This window comes from Pholcus phalangioides, unplaced genomic scaffold (genome assembly GCF_987345545.1).
Source record: "Pholcus phalangioides strain wild (caught in Gottingen) unplaced genomic scaffold, Ppha-v1.0 ptg000008l_1, whole genome shotgun sequence".
Lineage (NCBI taxonomy): Eukaryota > Metazoa > Arthropoda > Arachnida > Araneae > Pholcidae > Pholcus > Pholcus phalangioides.
This window is the reverse complement of record NW_028301601.1, coordinates 14898906-14911419: the sequence shown is the minus strand read 5'-3', so window position 1 is coordinate 14911419 and position 12514 is coordinate 14898906. Positions and strand designations below refer to the sequence as shown.

Here is a 12514-nt window from a genome sequence, read left to right as displayed (position 1 = left end):
CATCTTTTTCTTTCGAAGATCTGAACAAGGCAAAGAAGAAAACAGCCAAGGTGCCCTCAAAAAAGAAGAGCAGCCCCGCAAAAAAGAAAGCCGTCAAGGTGCCCACGAAGAAAAAGAACTCCACGGCGAAAAAAGCAACGTCGAAAAGGAGCAAAGAAGCCGCCAAGAAGAAAGTCGCGAAGCGCACGGCGTCAGGTAAGAAAAAGACCACTGGCTCTTCTTCCAAGGCCAAGAAGAGCACCGCGACCAAGACCAAAAAGAAGAGCACTGACAGTGCTGCGGGCAAGAAGACGACGGCCGCAAAATCTTCAGGCGCGACCAAGAAAAAAAAGGTCAACCAGCCCGACGAAGACACCGCCATGGACTCTGAGACCGACGATTCGATCGAATATGGCTCGCCACCGTCACCGACTTGTTCCAGAGAGCGTCTCGCCGACATGTTCCTTGATGCCAAGCAGGACATTTACATCAGCACTGAACGGTTTTTTCACCCTGATGACATCTGAGCACCGATTGAACCCAGTCCAACTGGGGCGGGAAAAAAAATTACCAGCTAGCTACGGGCAAAGTAGTCTTTTTTGACAACAGAGTCCACAATAGTTAGTATATAGGAGATGTGCAAGAAGCAAAAACAATAAATCTTTGAAGTGAGAGCCGAGCACTTGTGTTTATTCAGATAAATTTTTTTTGGTGGCAACACTGTCATTTTATGCACCAGAACGATAATTGTAGATCAGCTGAGCTAGGGCCACACTCATGTCCACCCTGGTCCAACAGTCATTTGTTAATATTTGCTTCCAATGTTTGCCTGTTTGCCTCCCCTGTTGTAATGAAGTACAAGCAGCCCAATGTTTCTGGCGAATATATATATAGTAGTGTGGCTGCTCCACCATTGGCAATAATCGTCAAATGCTGGAGGCTGGAAGGTATTGGAAGGCTGGTTAAACAGAACAACCAGAACCTACCTTAAGTCAAAAGAGCCGCCCCTCTTCCCAAACTTCCAATCTAACTGGTCACAGGCCATTCATACAAGAATGCCAACAGTCACAACACGCGTTGAGGTAATATGTTTCGAAAGCAAATCTTCGCTGACAAAATATTTGTCAGGCTGGGAGAGTGTGTAGATAAACTATGCCGCTGGTGCTTCATTGCAGCAGAGGGAGGCAGACAATGAAAGCAAATACTCGCAAATGACATGAGTGTGTCCAACACGTTTTGACCATTGGCATTCTTTGACCAATCAAGGAAGCTCTTTAGATTAGTGGGTAGACGGGAACACTACTTGCCCATGACCAACCTTGGAACGTATTGGGCCAGGCTAGACACGAGTGTGGCTCTAACTATAGGCTGGCCTTACACTGGCCAAATGTACGTTGATGAGCATTTGCAACTCCCTCAGTGTTGTGACTGTTGGTGTTCATTGACCCATATGTGGTATATTGGTAGAGAAAAACCTTGGTTGGTGGGGTCCCCCGCATTAATAAAGCAATTCTGAAAGCAAGAGGAAAAATTAACGACAGCAAAAATTGCTATTAAAATACATATATATTAAAAAACTAGAAATGATTTATTAAAAATAAATGCATGGCGTCGAATTCAAAATATATCAGATTATGAACACAAAATATTATAGAATTATAACCGTAAATATAATTATATAATAAACAAACACAGCGTTCAACTATACAGGAACTGGACAAGATGTTCTGGCACCACAAATAATTCTTTGCACCGTTCTGGCAGTGTCATCAAGAAGTAGCTTGAATATGGATTCCGTGAGTTGCAATTTAACGTGGAACTCATCCTCGTCATAATTGATCCACTCAGGCTCTTCTTCTTTGAGCTCCTCAATAATGATCATGTCCACAAAGTCCCGCTTCTTGTTCCCAAGTTTCATCTGAGCCCATATGCTAGGTTTTGGCTTCTCCTCCTGATCCAGTTTCAAAAACTTTCTGATCGCCTTTAGTGCTGCAGGTAACATAACAAGCTTGTCTTTCGGCAGAACTGGCCTACGTGCCAACTTTTGGTGCCTCAGCCATGGTTGAAAAGGCTCTTCGTATTCCCTGGAAAAAAAAAACACAATGAACTAAATTTCAGGAGATGCATAGTCTAGTAACGTTACCTTGAAACTATACAATTTTTGACAACTGAGTGTAGCTAATTAAATATGGGAAGAATCGCAGACAAGTGTGGTGCAAATATAAGACAGTATGTCAGGGCTGGACAAATCCTAGGTTATAGCCGTATATTTGTCAACATGAGAGAGGGTCACTATGCCCTGAAAAAGTCAAAAAAGAAGCATTATTTTAGATCTTTTCCTTTGAGTAAAATTTTTTTTTCAGTGCCTAGATTTTTTTTAAATTTGCCTAGCCCTGCAGTATATAAAAATTCTGATGGCTACCAAAGATATATGGCATCAGAGACTCGTGGCATCAGAGCTGGGGGTATTTAAGCACTCACGGTAGTTTGTGGCACCCCCATGTTTGGTATGAGCACTCCCAAAATTTATTCAGAAATCAATGTTTCTCACATCAAAATCAAGATGAGCACCCACAGGCTCAAAACACTTCAGACTCCCCTACAAACAACATCACTGATATTAACTAAAGTGGGGACAGAGAAGCAAGAAGTCCCTTTGACATAGCAGGTGAATATCAGCTGAGAATGTAGTTGCCAATTTCTGAGAATTACTGAGACTTTGGTGATGATTTGAATTTCATAAAAAAACCATACACAAAAAAAGTATAAAAGGTTTTATTTGTAATTGCAGTTGAATCTCATTTTAACAAACTCCAAGAGACCGGAGGAATCACTTAGTTAAAACGAAGTTTCGTTATAAGGAATTCCAGGTTTTTGCATTGTTGCGATGTAAACTTATCTGACGGATTAGAAAAGTGTTCGTCAAAAAAGAGATTTTCGCTATATCGGTATTCAGTAAAACGGGATTCGACTGTATATATGGGGACTTTTCCCTTTGGAAAAATATAACATCATGCTAGCACTTGCGAATAAGTGCAAGGTTGCAGCAGATCATCGCAGAACAGTAGGTTGAACTACCTGTCATTACTACTCCCGAATCATCATCAAGGCAACAAAAAATTGTCATCTGTCCCAAAAATAGAGCAGATTTATTTAAAATGTCATCCTGCCAAATGGTCAAACTGACACTGGCTGTGTGGCTGACTTTGCAAAAGTTTTCAATACTTTTGGAGCAGGCAGTCTGTTTGATTCAGGGCTTTTCACCAGACACGGATTTCAACAGTGGCATCAGAGTTGAAGGTACAGTGGATGCTTGAGCACCCACAATATTTTATAACACTGTTATGAACAGCCCCCCCCCCCCCAGGATCTATTCAGAAATCCTCTTATACCGGGGTTCTCAAACCGAGTGCCACAGCGCCCCTAGAGTTTTTTTTATATTCAAGCATAAAAAGTACATATACAATTGAAGGAGTTATACCCAAGGAGCCAGGAAAGTCTCATACTGGATATTTAATATATAGACAAATCGACTAACGTAAATTATAAATGATACACAATATAATAATTATAGGAAAGGAAAAAAAGGGAGGGGGCTTAACAAAATATATTATTAAACAGTGACAACCATGGTGGTGGTGTTTTGAGTAATTAAAATGGAGGAAAAAATTACAAGGTAAAAAAAAGTAAGTCCAAAATTTGTCTGGAGTGCCGGGATAAGCGTTGATCAGGGAAAGGGCGCTGCAAGTGGAAAAAGTTTGAGAACCCCTGCCCTATACCAGGGCTGAACCCCAGATACTAGGTCACCATGGCAACTGAAAAATTGATATTGGCACTTAAAATTTTCTTTATGTAGTTACTAAATTGCAGGCTGAGAATAGCATAAAACTCTTGGAATTTGCAGCATATCTGCCGACATATTTCAACTTTTTCAGTGACCCTGAAAAAGTTGAAAAAATAATTTATTTTTGAACTTTTTTCTTCGGTTAAAATTTTTTTTGCCGCATAGATTTTCTTGATATTTGTCCAGTCCCTGCCATACAATAAATAATACAACTTATATCACACTGCACGTACATTGTCTTGCTCTAAAGATCTTATGCTAATATCTGTGAATAAACAGAATAAGAAGTTGAATTAATAAATCCAGTTTTGCTTATTTTGATCTCTAAAACAATATCTTGTCCCATATGTGCCTAAAAAAGGATAAATTAAAATTTGAGGCCACTGGGAGATTTCAAAATACGGGACATTTGCATAAACAGAAAAACTGGTGGCACTAAATGAGAGCAATGATAGAAAATGAGTGATACACGTAGAAATTTTCATGTTGGAGAGAAGCACAGGTAAGATTTATACTCTTCACAGTGGCATGAGCAAGAAAAAAAATTTACCACTGTAGCGGCACACTACAGTTTTACCTAATATTTAGTGATTCCATCGATTTCTATATCCCTTTGAGTTATCGAATATTCAAGTTATATTAGTTTGATTTAAAGAAATTCTTCGAAAATTCCACATCTAGGGGTTAGTCACTCTTAGGGTATCGAAGTTTGACTGGTATATTATATTGCACCAATATTCAGATTAAATCAGCATAAAAATAAAACTGCTCACAAAAATAGTAAAATAATTGTTACTGGAGTTTAAAATAGAGCTTTACTTACGCATAAATCTTCAACACTGTCTCCTTGACGAGCTCGAAAATGAAATACAAGTACGATTTTTCACTCTTTGTGTAGAAATCGGCATCATCAGGTGCAATGTATTCACTAGGAGGTTCTATGTCACATATTTCCAGATCTTGCTTTTTACCTTCAAGGATGGTTTCTATGCATTTATCAACTACTTCATCCAATTTACCATGGATAGTCTTCACAATATCAGCCGGCTCAGACTTTGGCACTGAAACAGATGCGGAAGGAGGAGTGTATGGAGGTGGAGGTTTGTTTGGGATCTGCCGGTAATAGTATGGGTACTGACGAACAAGATTCTGAGTATCAACATTATCTATCTGGGTGAAGGTAGCAGATATTTGAGAAACTTCACCTGAGAGTCTGTTATCCAAGCTTTGAGAACCGGCAGTCTGATGATCAATATTTGTTGCTTGTACAGTCTGCAAAAGAAAGAAAAAATATTCATAACTTTATATCGTTTAAATTCATCCTGGAGGTTCAAATTCATAATGACGAAATTGAATTTTCTGGATGTTATGCCGAAACTGATATTTGGAAAGAAAAGTGATTTGCCTCGTCTGGGAATCGAACCCGGTTCCCCTTGAATACCAGGCACGTGTGCGCTAATTGAACAATAACATCCAGAAAATTCGATTTCTCAGTATATTTCAGGCTGAAAAAATGTCATCTCTTCTTCATAATGAGAAACTTTGAGGCCAATCCAACTCGTTAAAAAATTAAATTTGACCCGTACAGTCATTAGAATCGTTAGTCAATTTCAATTGATAAAAAAAATGACTTAGCAGTGTGTATGAGGCCTACCAAGATATGATACTCTAATTTTGTGAGCGCATATAGCAACTGTGTGCTATAATTACTTCCAGCAGGGTCAGACAATAATTGGAGAGCATTATGCCGTACTTCTGGGAAACAGTTGCAGATGGAACAGCCAAGATTGAAGCATAAAAAAAGGCCTATCTGAACAAGTCAATGCTCAGACACAGATACACCTATGCAAGGATGGTAGCATGGTGGTGGTGGTGGGGGGGTCTGGGCGCCCCCCCCCAAAATGCGAGAAAATGACCGAAAAAATGGAAAAAGATGGCCAAATCAATTGTTCTATCACTTTGGTCGCCCCCCAAAATGATAGTGGTTCCCCCCCCCCCTAATGAAATTTCTGGCTATGCCCCTGCACCTATGCCATTGTCAAAGTCATATTTCCGACCGTCACCAACATTACGGATAATGGAGTCATTTTTTTCAAGTTACATAAACCTGAATATTTTTGTTCTCTTATAAAGAATCTATATAAATTTACCAGGGTTGGGGAGTTTTGCCATAGGTGGTAAAAACCGTGATAAACACCGTCCATGCAAAAATAGGTTTTTGCCACATGGCAAAAATTCATCCCCCCCCCTTCCCATTTATGCATATGAAACATTTTAGTGCATTTGATTATTTTTCTGAATTTGCATTCAATAAGATACATTGCAAATAAGATACTTTTGAACAAAAACTTTAGTATAAGAATTAATTTTTGAGTTGGTGAGTTTTGCCATCTCTAAAAAAAACTGAGGTAAAAAATGTCCTGGCAATAGTGGGTTTTTGCCAAGCATCAAAAATTTACATTTCTCACATTTATTTATATCTAGTATCATTTCAGAAAAAATTTAATACAAAAAAAATTGTTTGAAACACACAAACTCTCGTCTAAGAATGGTATTAACATGAATTATGTTTTACAAAAGTGTTTAAAACATCTAATACCCTATCATTCAAGCAATTGTGTTTACAATGAAAGTAGCAAATTCTGTCCAAAGTAAACAAATTCTTTCTAAAATAGACAATCAAGTGCAGAGTGCAGTAGAACATCGATTATACAAATACAGATCAGTTGAAACATCAGTTAACTGGAAACGTTCTAGTATGCAAATTCACTGCTTTGAGATGGCTATGAAGTGGTTAGATGGTTAGAACAAGAATGCGATGCTGTTCAATTGCTGTCTTTAAAATGTTTGCGAGATGAAATAGCAAACATACAAGTCTCAGCTCTGAAGCAATAGAAAATTTTGGACTTCTTTTCCTAAAAAACTGTAGGCCTACTTTAATGGCAATTTTGAACTTGTCAAACTAGACTAGTAGGTTCTCTGTGTTAAGATGTGCGATACAAAATGTATACAGTTTTGTGTTTGATATCACAGTTTCTTTGTTTCATGTTGTTCCTATGACACTACTTTACCACACACCAACTCCGGTCATATATCGCCATATGGCAATTTCCAACCAGAGGAGTGGGTGGAAACTCCATCCATCGGTGATCACCCCAGGTTCGGTAGGTAAAGAACTTGCTTCTAACGTTCTATGCCCAGATTCGAACCCAGGGACCTTGATAGTAACCTTCTTAGTGGAAGATGAGCATCTTACCATGGCGCCACTTGGCACTCATATGACTAAAAATCCCAATACTCCTATTTTTTTTTTTGTGAATGATTGGTTATCCAAAAAATCAGTTATCTAAACACTCCCAGTCCCCAATTGTTTTAGATAATTGATGCTCTATTGTACAGTGAAATCTCACTACAATGATACTCTATAAAACAATAAATCTCTCTACAACAATACGTATCTCTTGATCCACAGAGTATCATTGTAGGCAAGTTTTTGCCATAAATGGGGAAAACCATGGTAGAAACTGTCCCGACAAAAATAGATTCTTTCCCCCATCTATCTATGCATGCCAGGCATTGTTATGCATTTATTTTTATATTTATTATGCTAATGACATATTTTTGAACTTATATTTTGCCTCCATAATCAATAATTTTTAGGGTTGGGAAGTTTTTACCATAGCTAGGAAAAAACGTGACAAAAATAGCCTTTTGCCAAGCACAAAGCAAATCGATACTTCCCACATTTATTTATGTCTGGTATCACACACATTAAAAAAAATTGATAGAAAAGTGTGTATATTGTTATAACTAGAGTTACCAGATTAGAAAACTGAAAATGGAAGACACCAGCACGCACACCCTTGGTGCCATAATTTTTCCCAACAGATGGCGCCACTATACTGACCTCACTAGGATGATGACAATCAAATAGCTAAGCAATAGTTCTTGGAATCGAAGCATAGCTCAACATTTTGACAGTGCTAGGCATTATGAGTTGGAGCAAAAAACAGAAAAGAAAGAGCAAATAATGATTCATTTCCCTTCACATAAAATGAATTTTTCCTATTTTCTGGTAAGTTTTACTTCTTTTTCCTTGAGCAAGGCAAGAGATTTTCTTTCTCTACCCCTCAGAGAACGATTTTTTCCCCTTTTTCTCTTGGGAGTGCTGCTTTGTTTAGCCAGAAGAGCATTGAGCATTGGTTGCATCCTATTTTTTCTATTCCTGAATGAAATAAAAAATTGCCCAACACACTTCAGTTTTCAGCATCAGCTGTTGGTAAGCAATGTTACAGTCTTCTTCTTCCAGAGCTGTTTTTCAGACCGTCTTTTTCATATAATCCTAAAGCAAGCTGAACCCCAGAAAGAATAGCATCTACCCTGCTTAGAGGCAACTTGGGTTCTTTTATCCTGGGAGTTTCAACGGTGATTGCACAAAGTGTGTAAACATGTGCTAAAAACAAGCACAAACACTCATGTCAGTGATAAGATATATGTTCAGCATGAAAAAGAAAATCCTACAGGAAAAAAAAAAAAGATTCAAGAAACCTGAAAAAGAGGACAAATTTGTAGCAAAATTTGTAAAATGCATGAGGAAGTTTGAAATGACATCAAAAAAGAGGATTCCTGGTAACCCTAGTTATAACGACCGCAATCATCGTTGCCGATGGGTGGGGTGTTGTATGGAATGGAAAAATATAACACAGTTCTTATATGAAAACATAAGGGACTTTCCCTACAGGTCATTGTAAAGGAATGATCGCTATAATGTGGAGTCATTATAACAAGCATTGACTATCTTTACTAATAAATGCATTTTTCACCACATTGCTTCACAATACATTATAAACTTGATTGTTGTAATGATTTCAAATCTCAATTACATATAAATTGAGGCAAACTTTTTTTCCCCCCACAAAACCATTTTTGCTACTGTCCAAAAAGGTATATTTTCTGGCAAAATGATCAATCCCTGAAATTAACTGGTCAAGCAAAACGCTGATGTTACTAAGATGCAAAAAAATTAAGTTTTTAATGAGATTTAATAATATAAATGAGACTTTTCAGGGGTGACTCGCGTTACATTTGTGAACTTGGATATTGTTGATTAAATACTTTCAAAAGCTACTAGTTAGTTTCAGCTCATAAGTGAATCCTTTCATTTCATGTTCACATATTTAGCATCATTCCATGCATATTTAAGTGACAACCTCCATTGTCTTTTTTTTCCCTATTATTTTTTTTAATACCACCATTTCAAAAAAATTATTATTACTAAATTATTAATTCAAAATACAATAGATACAAAATATTTGATGCTTTTTAAAATCATGTATACAGGATGAATGTGACATGTTCGGCCAAAGTTAAAGGAGGGTGATAGGCAAACCCAAGTGGAACATGAAACACACTCTACGAACCCTGTCCTATCTTATATCGTTTTTGAGTTATGGTGGATAATCAATTATGAGAAAAAAATGCTTCAAGTGTGGAAAAATCGGAATTTGTGAAGTTTCTGTGAGACCTAAACACAAACTAAGCACATATTTGGAAAGAACAGAAAAGAATCCTATAAGGTGACACCAATTTCATTAAAATATCTTGGCATAATGGTGAGCTAAAAGTACTAAAAGATTGGCAAAGTTCAAAATCAAATTGTGAAAAAAGTTTTTAATTGCCAATTCCGCAAACATCCTTCTAGCAACAATCAGTCAAATTTACATACAAAAATCTTCCAATTTTCAAAAGATTTTACAATAAACCATGTAGTTGATCTAGTTCAGGAGAAATTTAGTGTTTTGTTTGCAATACATCAATGAAATCTGTGTTCGTCAAGAACTGCCAGAATTGGCAGTTATAGATTTTGGAGGCATTACAATTTTGCAAAAAAAAAAAATCCTGTAAGGTCGCGCTACCTCTATCTACAGGATATCTGAATTTTAAGCCAGCTAAAAGTGCTAGTAAAATGAGGAATCAAATTGTCTTCAAAACCTACTAAAATTACTTCAACAAAAGCAGATTTAAGTGATGTATTTCAAACAAAAGACTAAATTTCTCTTGAACTAGTTCACCAATATGGTTTATTGTAGACTCTTTCAAAATCTGGTGCAATGGACATGTTTTTTTGGTAAGTTTGACCAGTTATAGCTAGAAGGATATTTGCAGAATTGGCAATTAAAAATTTTGGAGAAAATTTGATTTTGAACTTCCCCAAACTTTCAATGCTTGTAACTCGCCATTAAATCGAGATATTCCAATGAAATTACCATCATTTTATAGGATTTTTTCTGCTCTTTCCAAATATGTGCTTAGTTTGCATGTACATGTTTCAGAAAGTTCCCAAATTTGTGTATTTTCAGAGTTGACTTTTTTTTCTATAATCAATTACTTAACTGCCTGAGATAGGACAAGGTTGGTAAGGTGTTTCATGTTCCACTTGGGCTCATCTGTCACCCCGTTTCATTTGGCAAAACAGGTCACATTCACCCAGCATATTTTACTTATCAAACGACTCTTGTACAATGAAAAATCTTGACAGCTTACTTCTGTATATGTGTAATCTACCGTATGAGTGACTATTTTCACTTGGTTACCACACCACTCTTCTCTATCTCCAACATCAACAGAATCATGCTTCGATAAAGGTACAACTTTCTGTATTTCCCCTCCTAGCCTACCCTCAACTGCACTAGAGTCGATACGGTTAGGAGTACCAGTCTGTACTTGTACACCTTTGATGAAGTAACTTCCAGTTGATTTTGTGATGATCGACACAATAGTGTTTATTGAATCTCGAAGAAGAGAATCTACGATACTATCTGAAATCGCTATAGCAGTTTCTTGATGAAGTTTTCTAGTTGAACCAGCTGAAACTATTTTTTGCTGCTCATTCTTATCAAATGTTTCTAGATTGGAATCAACATGATCATATGCATCTGTCGTGTGAATTCCGCTGGCAATGGTGAATGTAGTATCTAGCAGCTGAGAAGACGATACACCAGTAACATCCTCAGTATCGATTTCCGGAAATATTTCTTTTATATTATCTGCAGATACAGTAACATCATTAAATACGACAGAATCTTTTATACTCAATTGCTGCGCCAAAATGTTTTCCACTGAAATCACAGATGCATTGTTATTAATGCTGTGGAAAGTTTCTTCATCTTCCGATGGGGCTCGTGAACAACCATTCGAACCGTCACAATTACTTTCAACACTTTTGAGCTCTTCTTCTATACTTGATGCAGAATCAAAACTTTCCCCAGTTGCAGATCGACGTACACTTTTATTTGTTCTGCTGTTATCGCTACTTCCAATACTGCTGTAATCGGTATTGTCATCAGGAACTTTACTAGGAGTAACATTATGTGACATATCAGCCGATTCTATATTTTTTGCAGACCAACTTATAGACTGTGTTTTCTTTGAAGAATCATGAGAATGTTCTTGAGAAACATGACTATTATCTTCGCTTTCAGATCCTGAATGCTTTTGACTGTTTGATTCAGATTTTTCAGTGAATTCATTTTCAGGGGATTCACTAGAATACACATTAGGAATCTCCACTTCGACTGAACTTTTTCTGCTAATTGAATCCTCTGCATTTGATTCCTTCTCTTCTTCATTATTCTTCTTACTCTTCTCCTTCACTGCTACATCTGACCTACTGCTTGACGCAAAGTCAGTGCTGTAAAGCGAATGGCTGCTTTTGACAACAGAGCTTACCGACGGGCTCTTGCTCACTTGAACTTCTATAGATGAAACATGAGAAGATTTTGAAAAAGTATCTATATCTTCAGGTAGTGAGCTGATGGAACTTTGACGTCCCAATCTCTCTGTAAAAGGATGAGTAGCACCAGATACCTGTGAAGAAGTGCTACTTGAACTTTCTTTCGCAATATCTTCTGAGGCAACTTCTTTAACTTCTTTTGTGCTGATTCCTCGCAATTTCTTCACTAAGTTAGATGTGTGATGCACCCTCTCTGAAACAATAGGATGACAATTATGATCACATAAATATTGATTAGATTCCCATGATATGAAAACAAATTATAAAACTTGATAACTTGAATTTACAGAAATAGGTTATTACCTAGATACAACCACATGTTTTATCTGTCGCAGCAGATCAATAAATACTCCAGCTTACAAATTTTTTGGATAAGGAAGCTTTTTTTTTGGCCAGGATTACACTATAAAATTTCTTTTATAAAACTTGAAAAATTCAACTAATATATGTATTGGTTACATTCAAGCAAATTTAACTAATAGGCATATTTTATAAAACTTGAAAAAAAAATCAATAACTTTTATAGTGTAATCCTGGCCTAAGGCTGGTATTACACTATAAAAGATTGATAAAATCCCTTTTATAAAACTTTAAAAATTTAACCAAGAAGATCATTGGTTGCATTTTCTAAAATTTAACCGATAATCTTATTGGTTGGATTTTTCAAGTTTTATAAAAGGGATTTCATCAAACTTTTATAGTGTAATCCCGGCCTAACAAAGATTTTAGTCCATACAAATGTGCACACTAACATAATGCAGCACATTGCGTGCTGAATTTTTAAGCCAATCATCAGAATTACTATCCTTTGGGCCCCCCTAAATTTATGTCCACTTCTTTCAAAATACACTAAAACCTTGGAAAGTCATCCTCTAGTAAGTCGTCTTATTTTCTTCCAT

General features: G+C 36.8%; 2 protein-coding genes across 3 annotated transcripts in view; one reads left to right on the top strand and one right to left on the bottom strand.

The window, feature by feature from the left end:
* LOC149083882 (uncharacterized) overlaps positions 1 to 650 on the top strand; it is a 31056-nt gene extending 30406 nt beyond the window's left edge. Inside the window, exon 2 of the mRNA XM_089234255.1 lies at positions 19 to 650. Coding sequence (XP_089090381.1) covers positions 19 to 506 — 488 coding nt within the window. The 3' untranslated portion in view covers positions 507 to 650. The remainder of the gene's footprint in view (positions 1 to 18) is intronic.
* A 900-nt stretch (positions 651 to 1550) lies between these two features.
* Positions 1551 to 12514, bottom strand: part of LOC149083880 (uncharacterized) — a 94971-nt gene continuing 84007 nt past the window's right edge. For both annotated transcript variants that reach the window (XM_089234253.1, XM_089234254.1), the window contains exons 35-37: positions 10367 to 11808; positions 4647 to 5095; positions 1551 to 2063 (exon numbers count right to left, since the gene is read on the bottom strand). In XM_089234253.1, coding sequence (XP_089090379.1) covers positions 1682 to 2063; positions 4647 to 5095; positions 10367 to 11808 — 2273 coding nt within the window. In that variant the 3' untranslated portion in view covers positions 1551 to 1681. The remainder of the gene's footprint in view (positions 2064 to 4646; positions 5096 to 10366; positions 11809 to 12514) is intronic.